Raw genomic sequence first — 15991 nt, forward strand, 5'->3', positions numbered from 1 at the left:
TATTAAATAAATATTAATATATTTCAAGATTACTTTCCAAATTTCCCACGAAATTCTTCAAGGTAACAGCATCTCATGTAATGTATTACCCATTATCAAAGGGGTTGCACCTTTTTCCACTTTAACTTGCTGACATACAAGCTTACATAATGCAACGCAGTCAGAAATAAGCCACTGATAACTAGTATATCTCCCACAGGCCACAGTAAATACCTCAGTGTCCTTCACCTGGACACAGTCAGGAAAAAGCACTGGGGAGGGAGACAACTCACACAGAGAGGATTACTGCAAGAACACTTTCTAACAGTCACAAAAACAAGTCCTCGGTGTACAACAAGTGAAGAAAAAGATGAAGCTTAAAGTTCGAAACCCGGGACTGGAAGACAGAATTCCCTCTCACTCAGACTTAGAGAGGATGGAGAAGGAAGAAGCTGCTGGGGACAGGCCCAAGTGGGACAACAAAGCCCAGTATCTGCTCACCTGTGTGGGGTTCTGTGTGGGTCTTGGGAACGTCTGGAGGTTCCCGTACTTGTGTCAAAGCCATGGAGGAGGTAAAGATGAACCAGAAGAGTTGCACACAAGAATGAATGTTAAAACCACAGTGTGTATGTGTGTCCGTAATTTAACTTTTTAACTTCATGCATTGAAATCTTTAGGAAAATTATTAGAAAAATATTGTTTTACACCATAATAATGCAAGAAAGATGAAATATAGACTTTTGGAATGCAATGTATTGTTGTGATTAAGAACAGAAATGTCATACTTTAAAGCAGAGGTGTAAAGAATACTGATATATCCTACTGTAGTAGAAGTACTAGTACGGAATTGAAATTGCACTCAAGTACAAGTAAGTCATACATAAAATACTCAAATACATGCAAAAAATAGCTAAATTAAATAGTACTCAAAATAAAAGTTATTTTTTGTAATTAATCTTGCCCTTGTATTATCTCATGTATAAACTTATAAAGGAGGAGACCACATCTTGCACAATTAATACAAATTAATCAAATTAAAAATAAAAATAAATTATCAGGCATTCACTAATGTTTTGGCCGTGCATTAGGTTTAATCTGGTTGGTCGGCTATGATGTGATGCGATTAATTGTTGTCTGTTTATTTCATTTTTTTGTAGTTTCACAATGTCCGTTGATCATATTAAAACGAAAAACAATAATTCACTCACTAACGGCTGGGTGTAGAAATGTAACAAATTACTTTACTTCTTTTAAAATGTATTTACGTACAAGTAAAATTCCTGATTTAGAAATATACTAAAAAAAAGTACCCATTAAAGAAACTCAATTACAGAAACATGAATACTTCACCTCTATAAGATAGAAAAGGATAAGAAACACTTTTCTTAGGGTACAGGAGACCAAATCTTGCACAACTGCACAATTTGTCAAAATGTACATTTCTTTTTTTAAATAAAACCAATGAATTTAATTAAAAATAAAATAATTCTCAGGCTGTATGGCAAAATGCATTAACTTTAAAACAGTGCCATGTCAAATGTACCAGTGGGTAAAAACATAAAAGGTTGAAACCACAACCTGAACCATAGAAAGTGGCTCAGAGTTGATCAGAAATGTCACAACTGAGAACATATTGATTATGTTCAATGTGCCTGACCTGAAATCAGTACAGTACTGTGGTTTAAGGTACCCGGTTGGGAGTAAAAATCTAACAAATGACTTTTTTTAATACATACTTAAGTACAAATGTAATTACTGATTAAGAAATATATGCAAAAAAAAAAGTAGTGAATACTTGTAATCCATTACTTTCACCTCTGCTAAAAAGCAATGTGAAATTTCAGAGTTGAGGTTTATGGAGGTCATAAAATCCGCACAAAGCTTTCAGTGTTTATGAGGCTCTTTTACGGTAGATGAGTATATACTCTTTTTTTTGTTTGTTTGTTTAATTGCAGGTTAAAGAGAATCAAATCATACTCTCAAACTCATTAGCATTGTAATGTTGGTCTTTAGGAGCCTTTATGATTCCTTTCCTCATCCTGTTGGTCCTGGAGGGAATCCCACTGCTGCACTTAGAGTTCGCCATTGGTCAGCGCCTGAGGAAGGGCAGCGTGGGAGTGTGGAGATCCATCAACCCATACCTGACCGGAGTCGGTGTGTAAACTAAAAACATTTCCAGAACTCATTTAAACATAAATACATAACATTTATCATCTCAAAGCATAAGTGTTAAAGGGGAAAAATTGTAAATACTTGTGTATTGGTGGACAGATGAATGTATAATGGATTACATGAAGTGTATAATTACATACATATATATATATATATCAATTAATTATGTGTATACACATACATATATATTATTACATTTATAGTGTAAATAGGTGTATATTATAAGAAGACTATATGTATAGCACTAGATATTACAAGGGGTGTGATCATATAATTTTATACTTCCTCCTACTCCTTTTCAAACATGTACAGGCTTCACGAGCAATTATTATAATCATTATTTTTTTCATGGTAGTAGATACACTGCTGTTGTGGTCACGTTTGAAATAAAATGAAAAATGAGCACACTGTGTAACTATTGGCCACTAGGGGGCGCTAGACCTGTAACTTTCACGTCAAGTGCCCCGAGTGGCCACAAGTGCTGCAGCACAAAAATCAACAAACAGTCGGTCGGACCAGCCTCCTTTGTCTAATGATTGTGTATGCAGACAGTAGTTGACCTGTAACTTTGGGATAACAATTGGCTCTCAGGGCTGGGTCGGTCGGGCTAGGGTGCGAAGCGGGGCTGGGCTCGCGCAGCCGCCGCCCTCCTCTCCCCGCCACCGGAGGCCCGGTACCCGGCCCTCTTCGCCGCGTCAGTGGCGCTCCCCACCTACTCCCTGGTCCCGCCTCCGTCGTCGGCCCCCTTCGCCAGGGGTCGGCACGGCGGCCGGGGGCGTGGCGGACAGGGGACGGGCGGTGTCCGGTGGAGGGGGCCGGGTCTCGGCGGTGTCTTTATAGCCTCCTCAGAAGCAGTTTTAAACTTTTTGCTTGCCTCGGCCATGACCAGGAGCCGAACAGGCGGAAAAATAGTAGCCAATGCCTTAGCCAATGAGTGTTCTCCAGGCATCCTCCAGGTCACATGACCTGGCCAAAGACGGTCCGTCCTCTCCAAACTTACATAGTCGGTATTTCAAGAGGGAAGCCCCGCATTGATACTGTCAAGTGCTGTATATTGGCCTGAGGAATCTTTAAAATATCTCATATGGGTCAAATCTTTAGTTCAAAAAGTCAGCGGTGTGCCTTTTAAATTTTTTATTTTAAATTAAATAATTTAATTATTACGTCGCCTACTGTCATTTTTTAATTGAATAGCTTGACTCTGGCTGTAAAAGATACTCTGGGCTCTGGCTGTAATTTGGGAGACATTTTTCAATGCTAGTTTGTGTAAAAATGTGTAATTTATCCTGTTTTGCTGCTACTAGGATTTAATTCAGACTCATAATATTGACAGCCTCAACTTTGTGTTGACATGTGAGCTCAGTTCATATCATAGTTCATGTGCTCATGCGTTTTATGGTGGGTTCACATCCCCTATGGCTTAATGTCTTACAGTGAACAGTTTAAAGTGTAAAGTTCGGTGCAGGGTTTAAAGAGGGAGGAATAGGTTCTTATTGTTCTGACATGCTTCCTTCTAATCACCACCCATCCCTTTTAAAATGCACCATCCTTGAACTTTGATAGTATTGCATTGTATCATTAATCATTGAGTTATACAGTAGCTAATAAATGTGTGATTATAGTCATGAGAGATATAAAATCGTTTTAAACACCTTTGGTGATTTAAGTTATTTTAACATAGTTTTGTGTTTTACTTCATCAGGCAGACAAAACAAATAAAAAAAACTGTTTTAGTTAGTGGTGATCCATGCTTTATTATTTAGGCTAAATAATGAAGAAAGTAATAATTTCTATTTTTGCTCTTCATCCATTGTTTTTTCTAATCTATTTTTTATTTTATCATTAACCGATCTGGAAAAAGTCCAAAATAAGCTTCAAATAGAATTTCTTGTGATATTATCATAGATTTATCAAATTATAGTTATTAAGTGATTTGATAGTAGCAAAGAAAAGAAAATGCCTTTGAAGTTTTGGTCACGAGAGGTACAGCAAACACTTGTTGTTTGTTCGTGCATTTCCATATTTTGAATTTGGGGCAAAGAAATCAGAAACCTTATTTATGTGGGAAAATATAGATAAAGAAAATAGAATTAAAAAAAACTGAAAAGAAAAAAGCTGATTTAGAACTAATTAGTTCTTAAGTAAGTCAATGTAAAAATTCAATGACTCAACTAAGGCAATGCAATGACTATCATGATCATTTTATTTCACAATGACTTTGTATACATAATAAATTGAATGTTGCATCAGAAAACACGTTTTGTAGTTTAAAAACAAGATTGTGTGTTTTATGTACTTGGAGGAACTTTGAGCTGAGTCGACTCCAGGTTAATGTTCACATGCAATAGGTATAGATTGTAATCGCTTCAGGAAACTCGTAAACTATTATCAGATAAAGTACACTCCTCTTTGTAAATTCTGTGCTTTGTGAGTGTTACCATGCTAATTAGCTAAAATGAGTTGATTACCACTTTAAACCATTGTAGCTGTAAATTAAAAAATATTCTATATGTCTACTCCAGGGGTTGCCAACCTTTCTGAAATAAAAAGCTACTTCAAAGCTAGTGAATTGTCCGAAGGGCTAGCAGTTTAAAAAGCACTTATCAAATACAAAGTTTTCACTTTAAGTTTCAACATGGAATAACTTAATTCTCCTTATTAACGCAATTGTTTACTTTCATTATGTTTCACTGGAAATCATATTAGTGGCTATTTTACTAGCCACTAAAAACTTTAAATAATTGTAAAATATGTAACATTTTTTTTTTTTCAAATATCCACTGCATTTTCAACCATTCAATTCAATTCAATTCATTTCAACGTTATGTATGTTGCGCAAATTACAACAACAGTAATCTCAAAGCATCCACAACCCATATATTAAAGGCAGTGGCTATCCGTACGGTTGCCGTATCAATATATTGACATTCTATCCGTACGCAGCGCCTCTATTTGGCCAGTTTAGGTCACGTGATAGGTCAGTCATTGGCCAGTTTAGGTCACGTGATTGATCAGCCACTGGCCAGTTTAGGCCACGACTAAGACTAAACCTAACCCTATACTTAACCCTAACCCTAAAATTGTTGCAATATTGGGTTTTAACCTAAACCTAACCCTAACCCTAACTCTAACCCCAAGACGCTACATACTTGTACTTCAGTAATTGTACCAATAGCACCAAGGGTTTGTCCGTATGGCAACCGTACAAATAGACACTTTCTATACTAAATCTGCTACACTTAAAAATATGTCACAATGTTTCAATGTTTTTTTCTTTCTTTTTCAGACGGTTAATTAAATACAAAAGCTTTAGTGCAGCAGTATGTAACTCTGCTAAGGCTCTGACTACATCTATCATCTCTATTTTTATTATTTGTGGGTTTGAAGCCTGGCAAGATCAATCAGATTTTAGATGGAGCTCATTGGTGACGAATGCTCCGGAACAGGCCAGAGGGCACCACACATGGTCCATGGGGCCTACCTGGTGCCTGCAGGCCCCATGTTGGTGACCCCTGGTCTTCTCTAACTGGATAACAATTGCACTCATTTGTGTAAACTATGAACAATGTAATGGTTCTGTTGCAGGAGTTGCTTCCTTGTGTGTCTCTGGTTTGGTGGGTTTGTACTACAACACCATCATGGCTTGGATTATGTGGTATCTCTTCAACTCCTTCCAGAACCCTCTTCCATGGAGCCAGTGTCCTTTAAATGCCAACGGGACAGGTGAGACTCTAAATGGGGACAGTGTAGTGTAGACGGTGCATAGCATGTCTTCCTATTGCTGACTTTTTTTTTTTAATTCTGTGTGTATGTTTGGTTTGAACAGGTTTAGTGGAAGAATGTGCACGAAGCTCCACCGTTGATTACTTCTGGTACAGAGAGACTTTAAACACTTCAACAGCTATTGATGAGTCTGGAGGGCTGCAGTGGTGGATGGTGCTCTCCCTCATCGCTGCCTGGAGTTTGCTTTACGTCTGTTGCATTCGAGGCATTGAAACCAGCGGAAAGGTCTGGAAAGTCATAATGCATCTCTGAAATCCAATCTCTAAATGCTCCATTATATTATTATATAAAGAAATTTTTTTATTGGTCCTTCTTTCAATTTTTAGGCTGTGTACGTCACATCCACTCTGCCATATTTGGTCCTCACCATCTTCCTCATCAGAGGACTCACGCTCAAAGGATCCACAGACGGAATCAAGTATCTCTTTACACCTGATGTAAGCATTATGGTTGAACAATAACTTGCGAATATAGCGTTAAATTATACTTTAAAAAGCTATTGGGACTCCAACTTATCTCTCACCCCCAGGGAGGTAGCAGTAACAGTTAGCAAATTAGTACATGTAAGTGGACAAATACCATAGTTATAGCTCATAGCGTACATTTCAATAATATCAATTTAGTAAGTAATTATGCTTAATAATTTCATTTCTTTTGTAAATATGCTTAATAATTTCAAATATTTAAGATATTAATTTGAGCCAACAGGAGCCTAATTTGTACCTGTTGATTTCATTTGTGTATAGTCTCCTACTAGTTTTGTATTAATGGTATTTTTCATACTTTTTTGGTCATGTAAACCGGAAATTATTGGTTTCCACGCAGTTCATGATATAGATCACTGTTTCATAGACCTCCTTTTCCTCACATTTAGCTAATTTTCTTTTATTTGAGACCAATTCATGTAATGTGCATTTTCTACATCGTTGTTAAAACATGAAAACTAAATCTAAATGTAAAAGTTAAATCTAAATGTTAGATGTAAATTTATGTTATATCTAAATCGAGATGTTAAATGTAAATCTTAATGTTATATCTAAATCAAAATATGAAATCAGTCGCCAAGTATAAAGCTAAATGTTTAGAAATTACAAAAAGTGGTCTGCCATTTAGCTTTACACTTGGCAATGATTTAACATTTAGATTTAGCATTTAGATTTAAAGGTCCTATATCATGCTAAATCAACTTTGAGCTTCTAACCTTGTTACAATGTTAATTCCTTATCAAAAACACCCCAAAAGTATTATTGGGCTCCCTTCCTGAATCTCTGAGCAATCCTCACTCATCCTGCCCTTTGAGCTGCTGCTTTGCTCTCTTCTGAAAAACAAGCGGTCCCTCCAGTTCAGACTTTTATAACGTCACAAAAGTCTGAACCGCCCCCCCCAGGAAGTGCCTGCTGCCGGTGTTACGCCTCCACAGTGAACATACACTGTAGTGTATGCAGTATTTGTTCATGCTGAGGTGTTCTCCACTCTTGTGGTTTCCAGCGCATCTTGTGGTTTGGCGCATTGGCGCAGTGATATGTGTTCAGGCACTTCCTTTAACATTTAGACTTAGCATTTAGATTTAACATTTACATTTAGATTTAGCATGTACATTTAGATTTAACATTTACATTTAGATTTAACATGTACATTTAGATTGAACATTTAATTTTACATTTAGATTTATTTTTCAGGTGTACACATTTTTAACAATGATATACAAAATGCTGCTTTACATGAACCTCTCACTTAAATGAAAGAAATATGAGCTAAATGTTCAAAATATGTCAGCAATGAAAAAGTAAGCGAGTTTTTTCATTCGGCAAACACACATGTGCTTCTGTCATCTGTGAAAAGTCATCTTTCTCAAAGCTACAGGACTTTACTGTTTACATTTTATATTATATATATTAATATAATATTAATATCACAAGCTTCCAAAGGTTTGTTTTCACCGCGCTGTCATTGACATGACCCGGAAGTGACGTCACGCCAACCATCCCCACAGGAAATGATAGCTTATTAAGCTAGCCTAATGTTGTGCTAAAAACGAAAATAGTCATCATTAAAATAATACATAACCATGAACACAATGTGAACACAGAGTTGTTGTTGAGGTTTTCAGCATTATTGTACTCATGGTTAGTGTTTCTTAACGATTTATGCCATGTAGTTTATGCTAAGCTAATCCTGCTAAATGCTATATATCTTTTAAGTATCTTAAAACAGCAAGTGGCAACCTAGTGTAGTTTAAACAGCTGAATCATTTCAACGTCTGGTATAAAATGTTTTTTTTACAGGTTTAAAGTGCTTCAATGTTTGCACTAAATAGATGATAAAGCAATCTTTGTGCATAGTAGTGCTGCATATAATGTTACGTATTAACAAGAGACAGTGTTGACTTTTTACCTGAGGTGGTCAAAGTGAACGGCAACAACAAAAGAATAAGTTTCCATCATGTCACTCATAAACATTTCTTATTGTTAATTTAAACTCTTTTTTAATTGCTACTTTATTATGTTTTTGCTATTTTTATCAAGTTAAGTTCATCTTCTACCTTTGTTATTTGGGAAATATATGAATGAATACAAGAGCATTTTAAATATTTAGTTATGTAATACTTGAATATTATTTCACACTTCAATTAGGTTAGGTTTGGTTTCTTTATTTGTACCAAGAGGTGAAATAGTTTTAGAAGAAAACTAAAATACAAGAAATACACAAAAAACCTTAATGGACCAACATGAAACATCTGAAAGATAAAATACATGAAGAAAATAACTGATGTAACTGTAACCTTTTATGCTCTTCCAGGTGAATGAATTGATGAATCCATCAACCTGGTTAGATGCAGGTGCACAGGTTTTCTATTCATTCTCTCTGGCGTTTGGAGGTCTCATCTCTTTCTCCAGTTACAACTCCATCCAGTAAGTCAGTGCCTCAAAGATTCATTCATAGAATGTTTTTTTTCTCCCTATGTTATCCTCACGCTCACTTTTCACGATTGTCTTGTAGCAATAACTGCGAGCAGGATGCTGTTCTCATCTCCATCATCAACGGGTGCACCTCAGTGTATTCTGCCACCGTTATCTACTCTATCATCGGCTTCAGGGCCACCAAAAAATTTGATGACTGCTTGTCAGGGTGAGTTACTAAATAAAGTTTGCAGGAACACCTTCAAATGACACGTACCGGTACAGTGTGAGATAACCAGAATTTATATTTACCCTTTTTTTTTTTCTTTTTTTTTTTCTTGCAGCAACATCTTGCTGTTGATGAATGCCTTTAACTACCCAGAAAATAACATCACAGATAGCAACTACAAAGAGGTGCTGATGCATCTCAACCAGACAAATCCAGAAATCATCCAAGGATTGCCATTACAGGCATGTGACATGGACGTCTTCCTCAGTGAGGTCAGTATTGTGAATGGATAGCAACCGGTTCCTACTGGTTTCAGTGTTGCATGTTACTGTAATTGAGTTGTTTTGTAAGTACTTGTAGTTTTTTGAGTAAATTTCTAAATCAGCAATTTTACTTGTACTTAAAGCACACCATGGACTTTTTAACCTAGAGTTGACCTATGAGTTATTTTAAATGATTCCTCAGGCCAATATACATACAGCGCTTGACAGTATCAATGCTCCGAGCGGGGATTCCCTCTTGAAAGACTATGCAAGTTTGGAGAGACGGACCGTTGTTGGCCAGGTCATGTGACCTGGAGAATACCTGGAGATCGTATCACTTTACGGCAGTCACGTGACCACAGGCTCGGTTATACTCATTGGGTTAAGGCTTTTGCGAATATTTTTCCGCCTGTTTGGCTCCTGGTCATGGCCGAGGCAAGAAAAAGTTTGAAACTGCTTCTGAGGAGGCTAAAAAGACACCGTTGAGACCTGGCCGACCCGCCTTCCGCCCGTTGCCAATCCAACAACGGCGAGGCCAGGGAGTAGGGGGGTAGCGCCACCGACATGGCGAGGAGGGCCAAGTGCCGGGCCTCTGGCGGCGGGGAGAGGAGATCGGCGGCAGCGGCTCCTCCAGCCGCGGCGCGAGCCCAACTCCGCTTCCCACCCCAGCCCGACCGACCCAGCCCTTAGAGCCAATCCTTATCCCGAAGTTACAGGTCAACTACAGTCTGCATACACAATCAGAAGACAACTGAGGCTGGCCCAACTGATCGCTTGTTGACTTTTGCGACAGTGCTGCGGTGCTTGTGGCCATTAGGGGCGCTTGCTGAAAGTTACTGGTCTAGCGCCCCTAGTGGCCAAAAGTTACACAGTGTGCCTTTAAGTACTTTTTAAAAGAAGTAATTAGTTACATTTGTACACCCACCTGTTTTTTATTTCTCTTTCATGGTTACATTGAACGCAATCCATGGAGTTAGATTTGTGTCTTTATTATTCAGTCAAAACAAACTAACAAAAAAAAATACTTCAATCAAAAATAAATATTTCCAATCATAGAAAAAAAGTGTTCAAAGACCCAAATAATTGCATGTGAACACTTTTTTTCTTTGATTGAAAATATTTATTTTTGATTGTGGTTTTTTTTTTTCAGGTTGTGGTTTCTACCTATTATATGTTGTTACCCACATGGCACATTTGGCCTAGCACTGTTTTAGAGTTCATAAATGTAGCTATACTTAGAGCCTGAGATTATTTCTTTTATTATTTTGAATTGAATTTATTTATTTTTTTTAAATGACAAACCTTTTATTTCATACATATGCCTTTGTGGGAAATAAACTAAGTGTAAGATTTCATCTCGTCCTTTTATAAGTTCATACATGAGATGTTTACTGTAGGCAAGAGAACTGTGGCAAGATTTAATACCAAAAATAAATGTGGGGGTGAAACAGTACTTACTTTGAGTACTATTTAATTTGGCTACGTTTTACTTGTACTTGAGTATTATTTAAATTAAGTAACAGTACTTCTACTTTAGTAGAAAATATCAAAACTTTACACGTCTGTGCAGAGGAACTTAAAGGTGATCTGTTTTCTGCGTCTTCTCCAGGGTGTGGAGGGAACAGGTTTGGCCTTCATTGTGTTTACTGAAGCCATCATCAACATGCCCGTCTCTCCACTGTGGGCCGTGCTCTTCTTCATCATGCTGTTCTGCCTCGGCCTCTCTACCATGTTTGGGAACATCGAGGGATTGGTCGTTCCTTTACAAGACCTTAACATCTTACCCCGAACTTGGCCCAAAGAAGTTGTCTGTGGTAATCTATTTACATTTACTGTATATATTAAAGGAGCACAGGGCAGAAATCAGACTCCATAGTGACACCATGGTGGTTAGGGTAACTGCAGCCATCAGCCAAGCTGGCGTGGGGGCGCGCATCAATTGTTTGTTTATCACCGGGGCAAAGCTGATGTTGTGGATAGAAGATGGATACCCGACCGAACACTGTCGGTACCCGACGGCACTAAACGGGTCGGGTGCGGACAAATATTTAGAACTGGTGGTTGTGTTCGGTAACATAATGTCGCACTCCTGACACGGTTATTTATTTACTCGCCGTTCATGTGACTATTTACTGCAAAACCTGTGCACATGCCTCTGCGTACATCTGTGGAACCAAACCATAGTTTAGTCCACTGTGCTTGTCTTCTTTCAGTCTCCATGCCGTCTTCTTCTCATTCTTTTTTATTTCCGGTATTGAGCCAACTCTCCAAGCCGTCGAGAACGCGCACCAACGTAATTTGACGTCTCCATCAGCGTCATTTGACTTCACATCCGCAGAACTGCACGGGAAATTCATGCCCAGAACAGCAGTACAAAATATATCACACAAACTGTTCAAGGCAATCGGTAGAAATGTGTGTGAACTCATTCTCTTTGGTTTAAAGCGCATCATTACCCAATAGAATTTAAAAAAAAAACTTAAAATGAATGTTTATTTTTTTCTCAAATCCTGCCCTATGCTCCTTTAATGAAACAGGTTTTAAATATTAATTAATACATTAAATAGCAGTTATATACCCACTTGTTTGTATTGTTTTTTTTTTTTTTTAGGTCTGACATGTTTAGTTTCGTTTGCTCTGGGGCTCATATTTGCTCAAGGTTCTGGGACCTACTGGCTCGCTCTCTTTGACAACTTTGCCGGCTCCATTCCTCTGCTGGTCATTGGGTTTTGTGAAATGTTTGCTGTTGTGTACATCTATGGTATTGATCGGTGAGTCCAAGTTTTAACAGTAACTTATTCATACAAGATCATTTGTTTACTATCAGGGTGGTCAGTGGCTGAGACTTGTAAAGCACATTTATTAAGAGGTTGACAGAAGGTGTATTTCATTGTATGATTTTCATTTTTTATTAAAAAAAAAATGTTTTATTTAACGAACAACACTTAATGACAGCTTTCATGACACCTTATTCATGCTAATGACAGGTGTCATATCATGCTAATGACAAATGTCATGTTATGCTAATGACAGCCTTATATATAAAACTTCAAGTAAAGTGTTACCTAAAACTTTTATCGTTAATACAACATTTTTTTTACACAGAAAGAGTTTAAAGCTACTAAGTATAATTACTACATGAAATATATCTGCTACTTTATTATCCTAGCATATCGCTACGTAGCATCAAGCTAACATTTCATAATGCTAAATAAACAACTGAAATGAAACTCAATTTGTTCATTTCACTGTTCATTATCATTTTATTTTTGCAATGTCTATTTTGAATAAAACTAAACAGGAAAATATTTTAAAGGTGTTTTTGAATAATAGGCTACGTTAAAGTAGCTAGCTGCTTTCAACCGTTTAGTGTTTTTCATTTGTAAATGTGTTGCAACCAAATCCATGTGTTTATATGTCCGTACAAGGAGTTTATGGCAGTTTAATTGATGAAAGAAATATCTATTTACAAGCATTTTAGCTAAGAGTAGAACCAGATAACAAATCTGATGCCAGAATACTAAAAAAACAACATATTAGACTGCATGTTCTCCAAGCTGTGATTTATATTTGCACAAACTTTCATAGCGGACTGAAGTCCACCTGCGGCGCACACGTGATTCTTGTGCTGCTTTACAGTGACTAATAAAAGTCTAAGGTCGTGTTTTATGGGTGATTTTATAAACTCTCAGATCTACATCATGTTTCCCTTTTACTGTTTCCCAACAGATTCAACAAGGACATTCAGTTTATGATCGGCCACAAACCCAATTTATTTTGGCAGATAACATGGAGAGTCATTAGTCCACTCATTATGATCGTCATCTTAGTCTTTTACTTCGTTACCCAAGTCACCAAAAGCCTGACTTATCTGGTTTGGGACCAGGAAGCGGTGAGTGCTCTTTATACTTTTCCTTACTTACAACATTGAAAGAATCATGGTGCACTGTAAAAAAGGACTGTGTGTTCTTAAGCTGTGATGCCTCAAAAGTGATGACAACATTGTTCATTTTGACAGCAAAATTATATTTAGTCATAGTCTTTTGACTAAATTGCATCTTAGTTTTAATCAAAAATGTAGTCGTCAGGACTACTTCATTTAAATGACATTAAGATTTCAGTCAACTAAATCTGTTACATTAATTCCAGCAAGATTCTTTATGTCTCCTTTTTTTTTAATAGTTTTTTAAGGTTTAATTTATTCAGACAACTGTTGTTCCTTGGGAAATCCACTTTGATCTCCTGACATGTTTCGAGGCGTCTGCTGCTGATGGCTTTGATGTTTCCTTTGAAGTTTCCTTGTCTTCCACATAGTAATTCCAGCAAGAATCCTTATGGCTTCATTTTTAAATAGTACGTTTGATCTCCTGACATCTATTAAAAAAAGAAGAGAAAAGCAATCTTGCTCGAATCAGGATGCAGAAGTCAAGGACACTTCAAAGGAAACATCAAAACAATTACCTCTGACGAAGACTGGCAACTGTCAGGAGATTAAAGTGGAATTCCTAAGGAACAATTGTCTGAATAAATGAAACCTTAACATACTAAATCCGTTACAGATATAGTCGACAAAAAGCATAAGTGTTTATGCCTTTTTTACAGATTCAATTAGCATTAATCAACCTAAAATGGGATGTTTAATTAATGCTTGTAAATGCACACAGGCAGATTTGATGTGATCAATACAGAAGATCACATGATCATATGAGTTCTGATTGGACTTCGTCCCATGTGACAAAATTCTAGTTTTGTTTTTATTAGTAAGCAAAACTAGTATTAACATGTATTTTTTTTCTAATTATTCATAGTCAAAAATGTTGTTGATGACAACTATGACAAAATATTTTCGTAAATAACTAACACTAGATAATTTTTAGTCTGTCTGTTGCTGCATTAACAAGCTAAATGCTAATGCTATAAATTGCTACACTGTTCTTTTCTCTTCCCACAGGAAAGTTTTCCAACCCTCGCCAGCCGTCCCTATCCTTCTTGGATTTACTTCATCATCTTCCTCCTGGCAGGAGTTCCCAGTTTAGCCATCCCCTTGTTTGCCCTATTCAAATTCTTCAAGAACAAATGTTGCAAGAAAGAGGACAACAACGACTATACAGTGGACAGTATTTCTGCCCAAATAAAAATAAATGGCAACGCAAGGTTTTAAGAATGATTTTACATTCTGTAGTAAAATCAACCTGTATATGCTGCTTTTCTATTACCCTGATAATATTACAAACTAATGGGGATTACATGTAAACTTTTCAGTGTTTAAGAATGTAAAAAAAAAAAGAGAGAGAGTCTTGATTCTGTTCGCACAACTCTAAATGCAGTTTTTGTTGTTTTCACCTTTATGTATCCTAGTTTGTTGTACATTGAAGAGCACTGTTAGCATTTACCTGTTGGATCGCTTGAAACCTGATCATTCAGTCAACTAACAAGTAATAGCACAAATGAGGTTCTCTGACAGTGAATTATCATCATGAGTGCACATTAATTTCGAACAATACAATAAGTCATGTTTAGCCATTAAACAATTCAGGAAAATCAGGCTTTGCAAGTGCGAGCTTTAACGGAACATTTATTTCTGTCTCTAAATCAAGTGTGACTGTGCATACTTGTGTCTGTTTGTGGCATTTGCACTATGCTGTGTTTTTTGCTGTCAGTGATTTTTTTATTATTTGTTTTTTTGTTTATTTTTAAAGAAGCTTGCTATAGTTTTATAATTGTATGTTTGTAAATGAATCCATCCATTTTCTGACCCGCTTGCTCCTTTTCAGGGCCGCGTGGTGTAAATTCATCACGTGTGTCAAAATACTTATGTATACAGCAAATTTATTTCAATGTCATGTAAATAACCCTTAAAACAGATTTGTTTTTCTAATATGTTTTTGTTGTGATGTAACTTTTAAAAGCTGTAAACAGGAAGAAAAGATATCAGTCATTTGGAGTCCTGTTGTTTGTCTCTCTTATGACCATTTTTCCTTATCAGATGTATTTTCTTACCAGTTATTTTTGTGTGAGAGTGTTTTACTTGGTTCAAGCTCTTTTTTTAACTTAGTCAAATGATCCCATTCCCTTAAATCCGAAATATATTACAAAAAAAAAAACACATTTTGTGTGATTTAAGATATTTCATCTTATTCTTATATGATTATGAGTTTTTTTCCTGAAAGGCATTAACTGTAAAAGCAAATGAAGCAATTGCTTCAACCTATACCTTTCAGTCCTTTTATGTATTGCAGCATGTTATAATGTACGTCGCCTTTTTATGTTGTGCTTGTCTCCATATATACACATTTAAACGTTTTATTTTTGACTGAAATGAACTATACTAAACTGTAAAAGCTTTTTTTCAGCCAACTATCCTCCCACTTATAGCACAAGTCTTATGAACTGAATGATGCCTTTTTGATATAAATCTTGATTTAGAAACAATTTTTTTAATATTCAAATTGTTTTAAAAAAAAGTACACCTAAATCAATCTTGGAGGCTTACAGTCATGCATGCTATAGAGCTAACCCTCCTCCATAACTTGCAGTCTTTGTAACAAGTGGAGGCAGACATGGTAAAAGGTGGCAAAAAATAGTCCAAAAGTGGCAAACCGTAGGGTAGCTTTTTTGTGCAACATGTGGCAAACAATAGTGAAAAAGGGCAAAAATGTGGAACA

At 36.6% G+C, this 15991-nt stretch overlaps 1 protein-coding gene across 1 annotated transcript; it reads left to right on the forward strand.

Moving 5' to 3' along the window:
• Positions 1–349: 349 nt before the first annotated feature.
• On the forward strand, positions 350–15264 carry slc6a19a.2 (solute carrier family 6 member 19a, tandem duplicate 2). The gene is made up of 12 exons (XM_028461401.1): positions 350–551; positions 1993–2133; positions 5737–5874; positions 5978–6159; positions 6261–6371; positions 8734–8846; positions 8935–9063; positions 9179–9335; positions 10936–11140; positions 11938–12097; positions 13056–13218; positions 14278–15264. Exons 1-12 carry the CDS (start codon positions 350–352, stop codon positions 14485–14487), a joined length of 1911 nt encoding a protein of 636 aa, XP_028317202.1. The 3' UTR covers positions 14488–15264.
• The last annotated feature ends 727 nt before the right edge of the window (positions 15265–15991 follow it).

Source organism: Gouania willdenowi, chromosome 11, assembly GCF_900634775.1.
Source record: "Gouania willdenowi chromosome 11, fGouWil2.1, whole genome shotgun sequence".
Taxonomy (NCBI): Eukaryota; Metazoa; Chordata; class Actinopteri; order Blenniiformes; family Gobiesocidae; genus Gouania; species Gouania willdenowi.

What these genes read in the sequence shown, in the direction of transcription:
- slc6a19a.2 (XM_028461401.1), top strand. Translation starts at nt 350, where the DNA reads ATGAAGCTTAAAGTTCGAAACCCGGGACTGGAAGACAGAATTCCCTCT. An exon ending in TCCAGTTACAACTCCATCCA is followed by an intron (nt 8,847 to 8,934) that starts GTAAGTCAGTGC and finishes ATTGTCTTGTAG; the next exon opens with CAATAACTGCGAGCAGGATG. An exon ending in GCCCAAAGAAGTTGTCTGTG is followed by an intron (nt 11,141 to 11,937) that starts GTAATCTATTTA and finishes TTTTTTTTTTAG; the next exon opens with GTCTGACATGTTTAGTTTCG.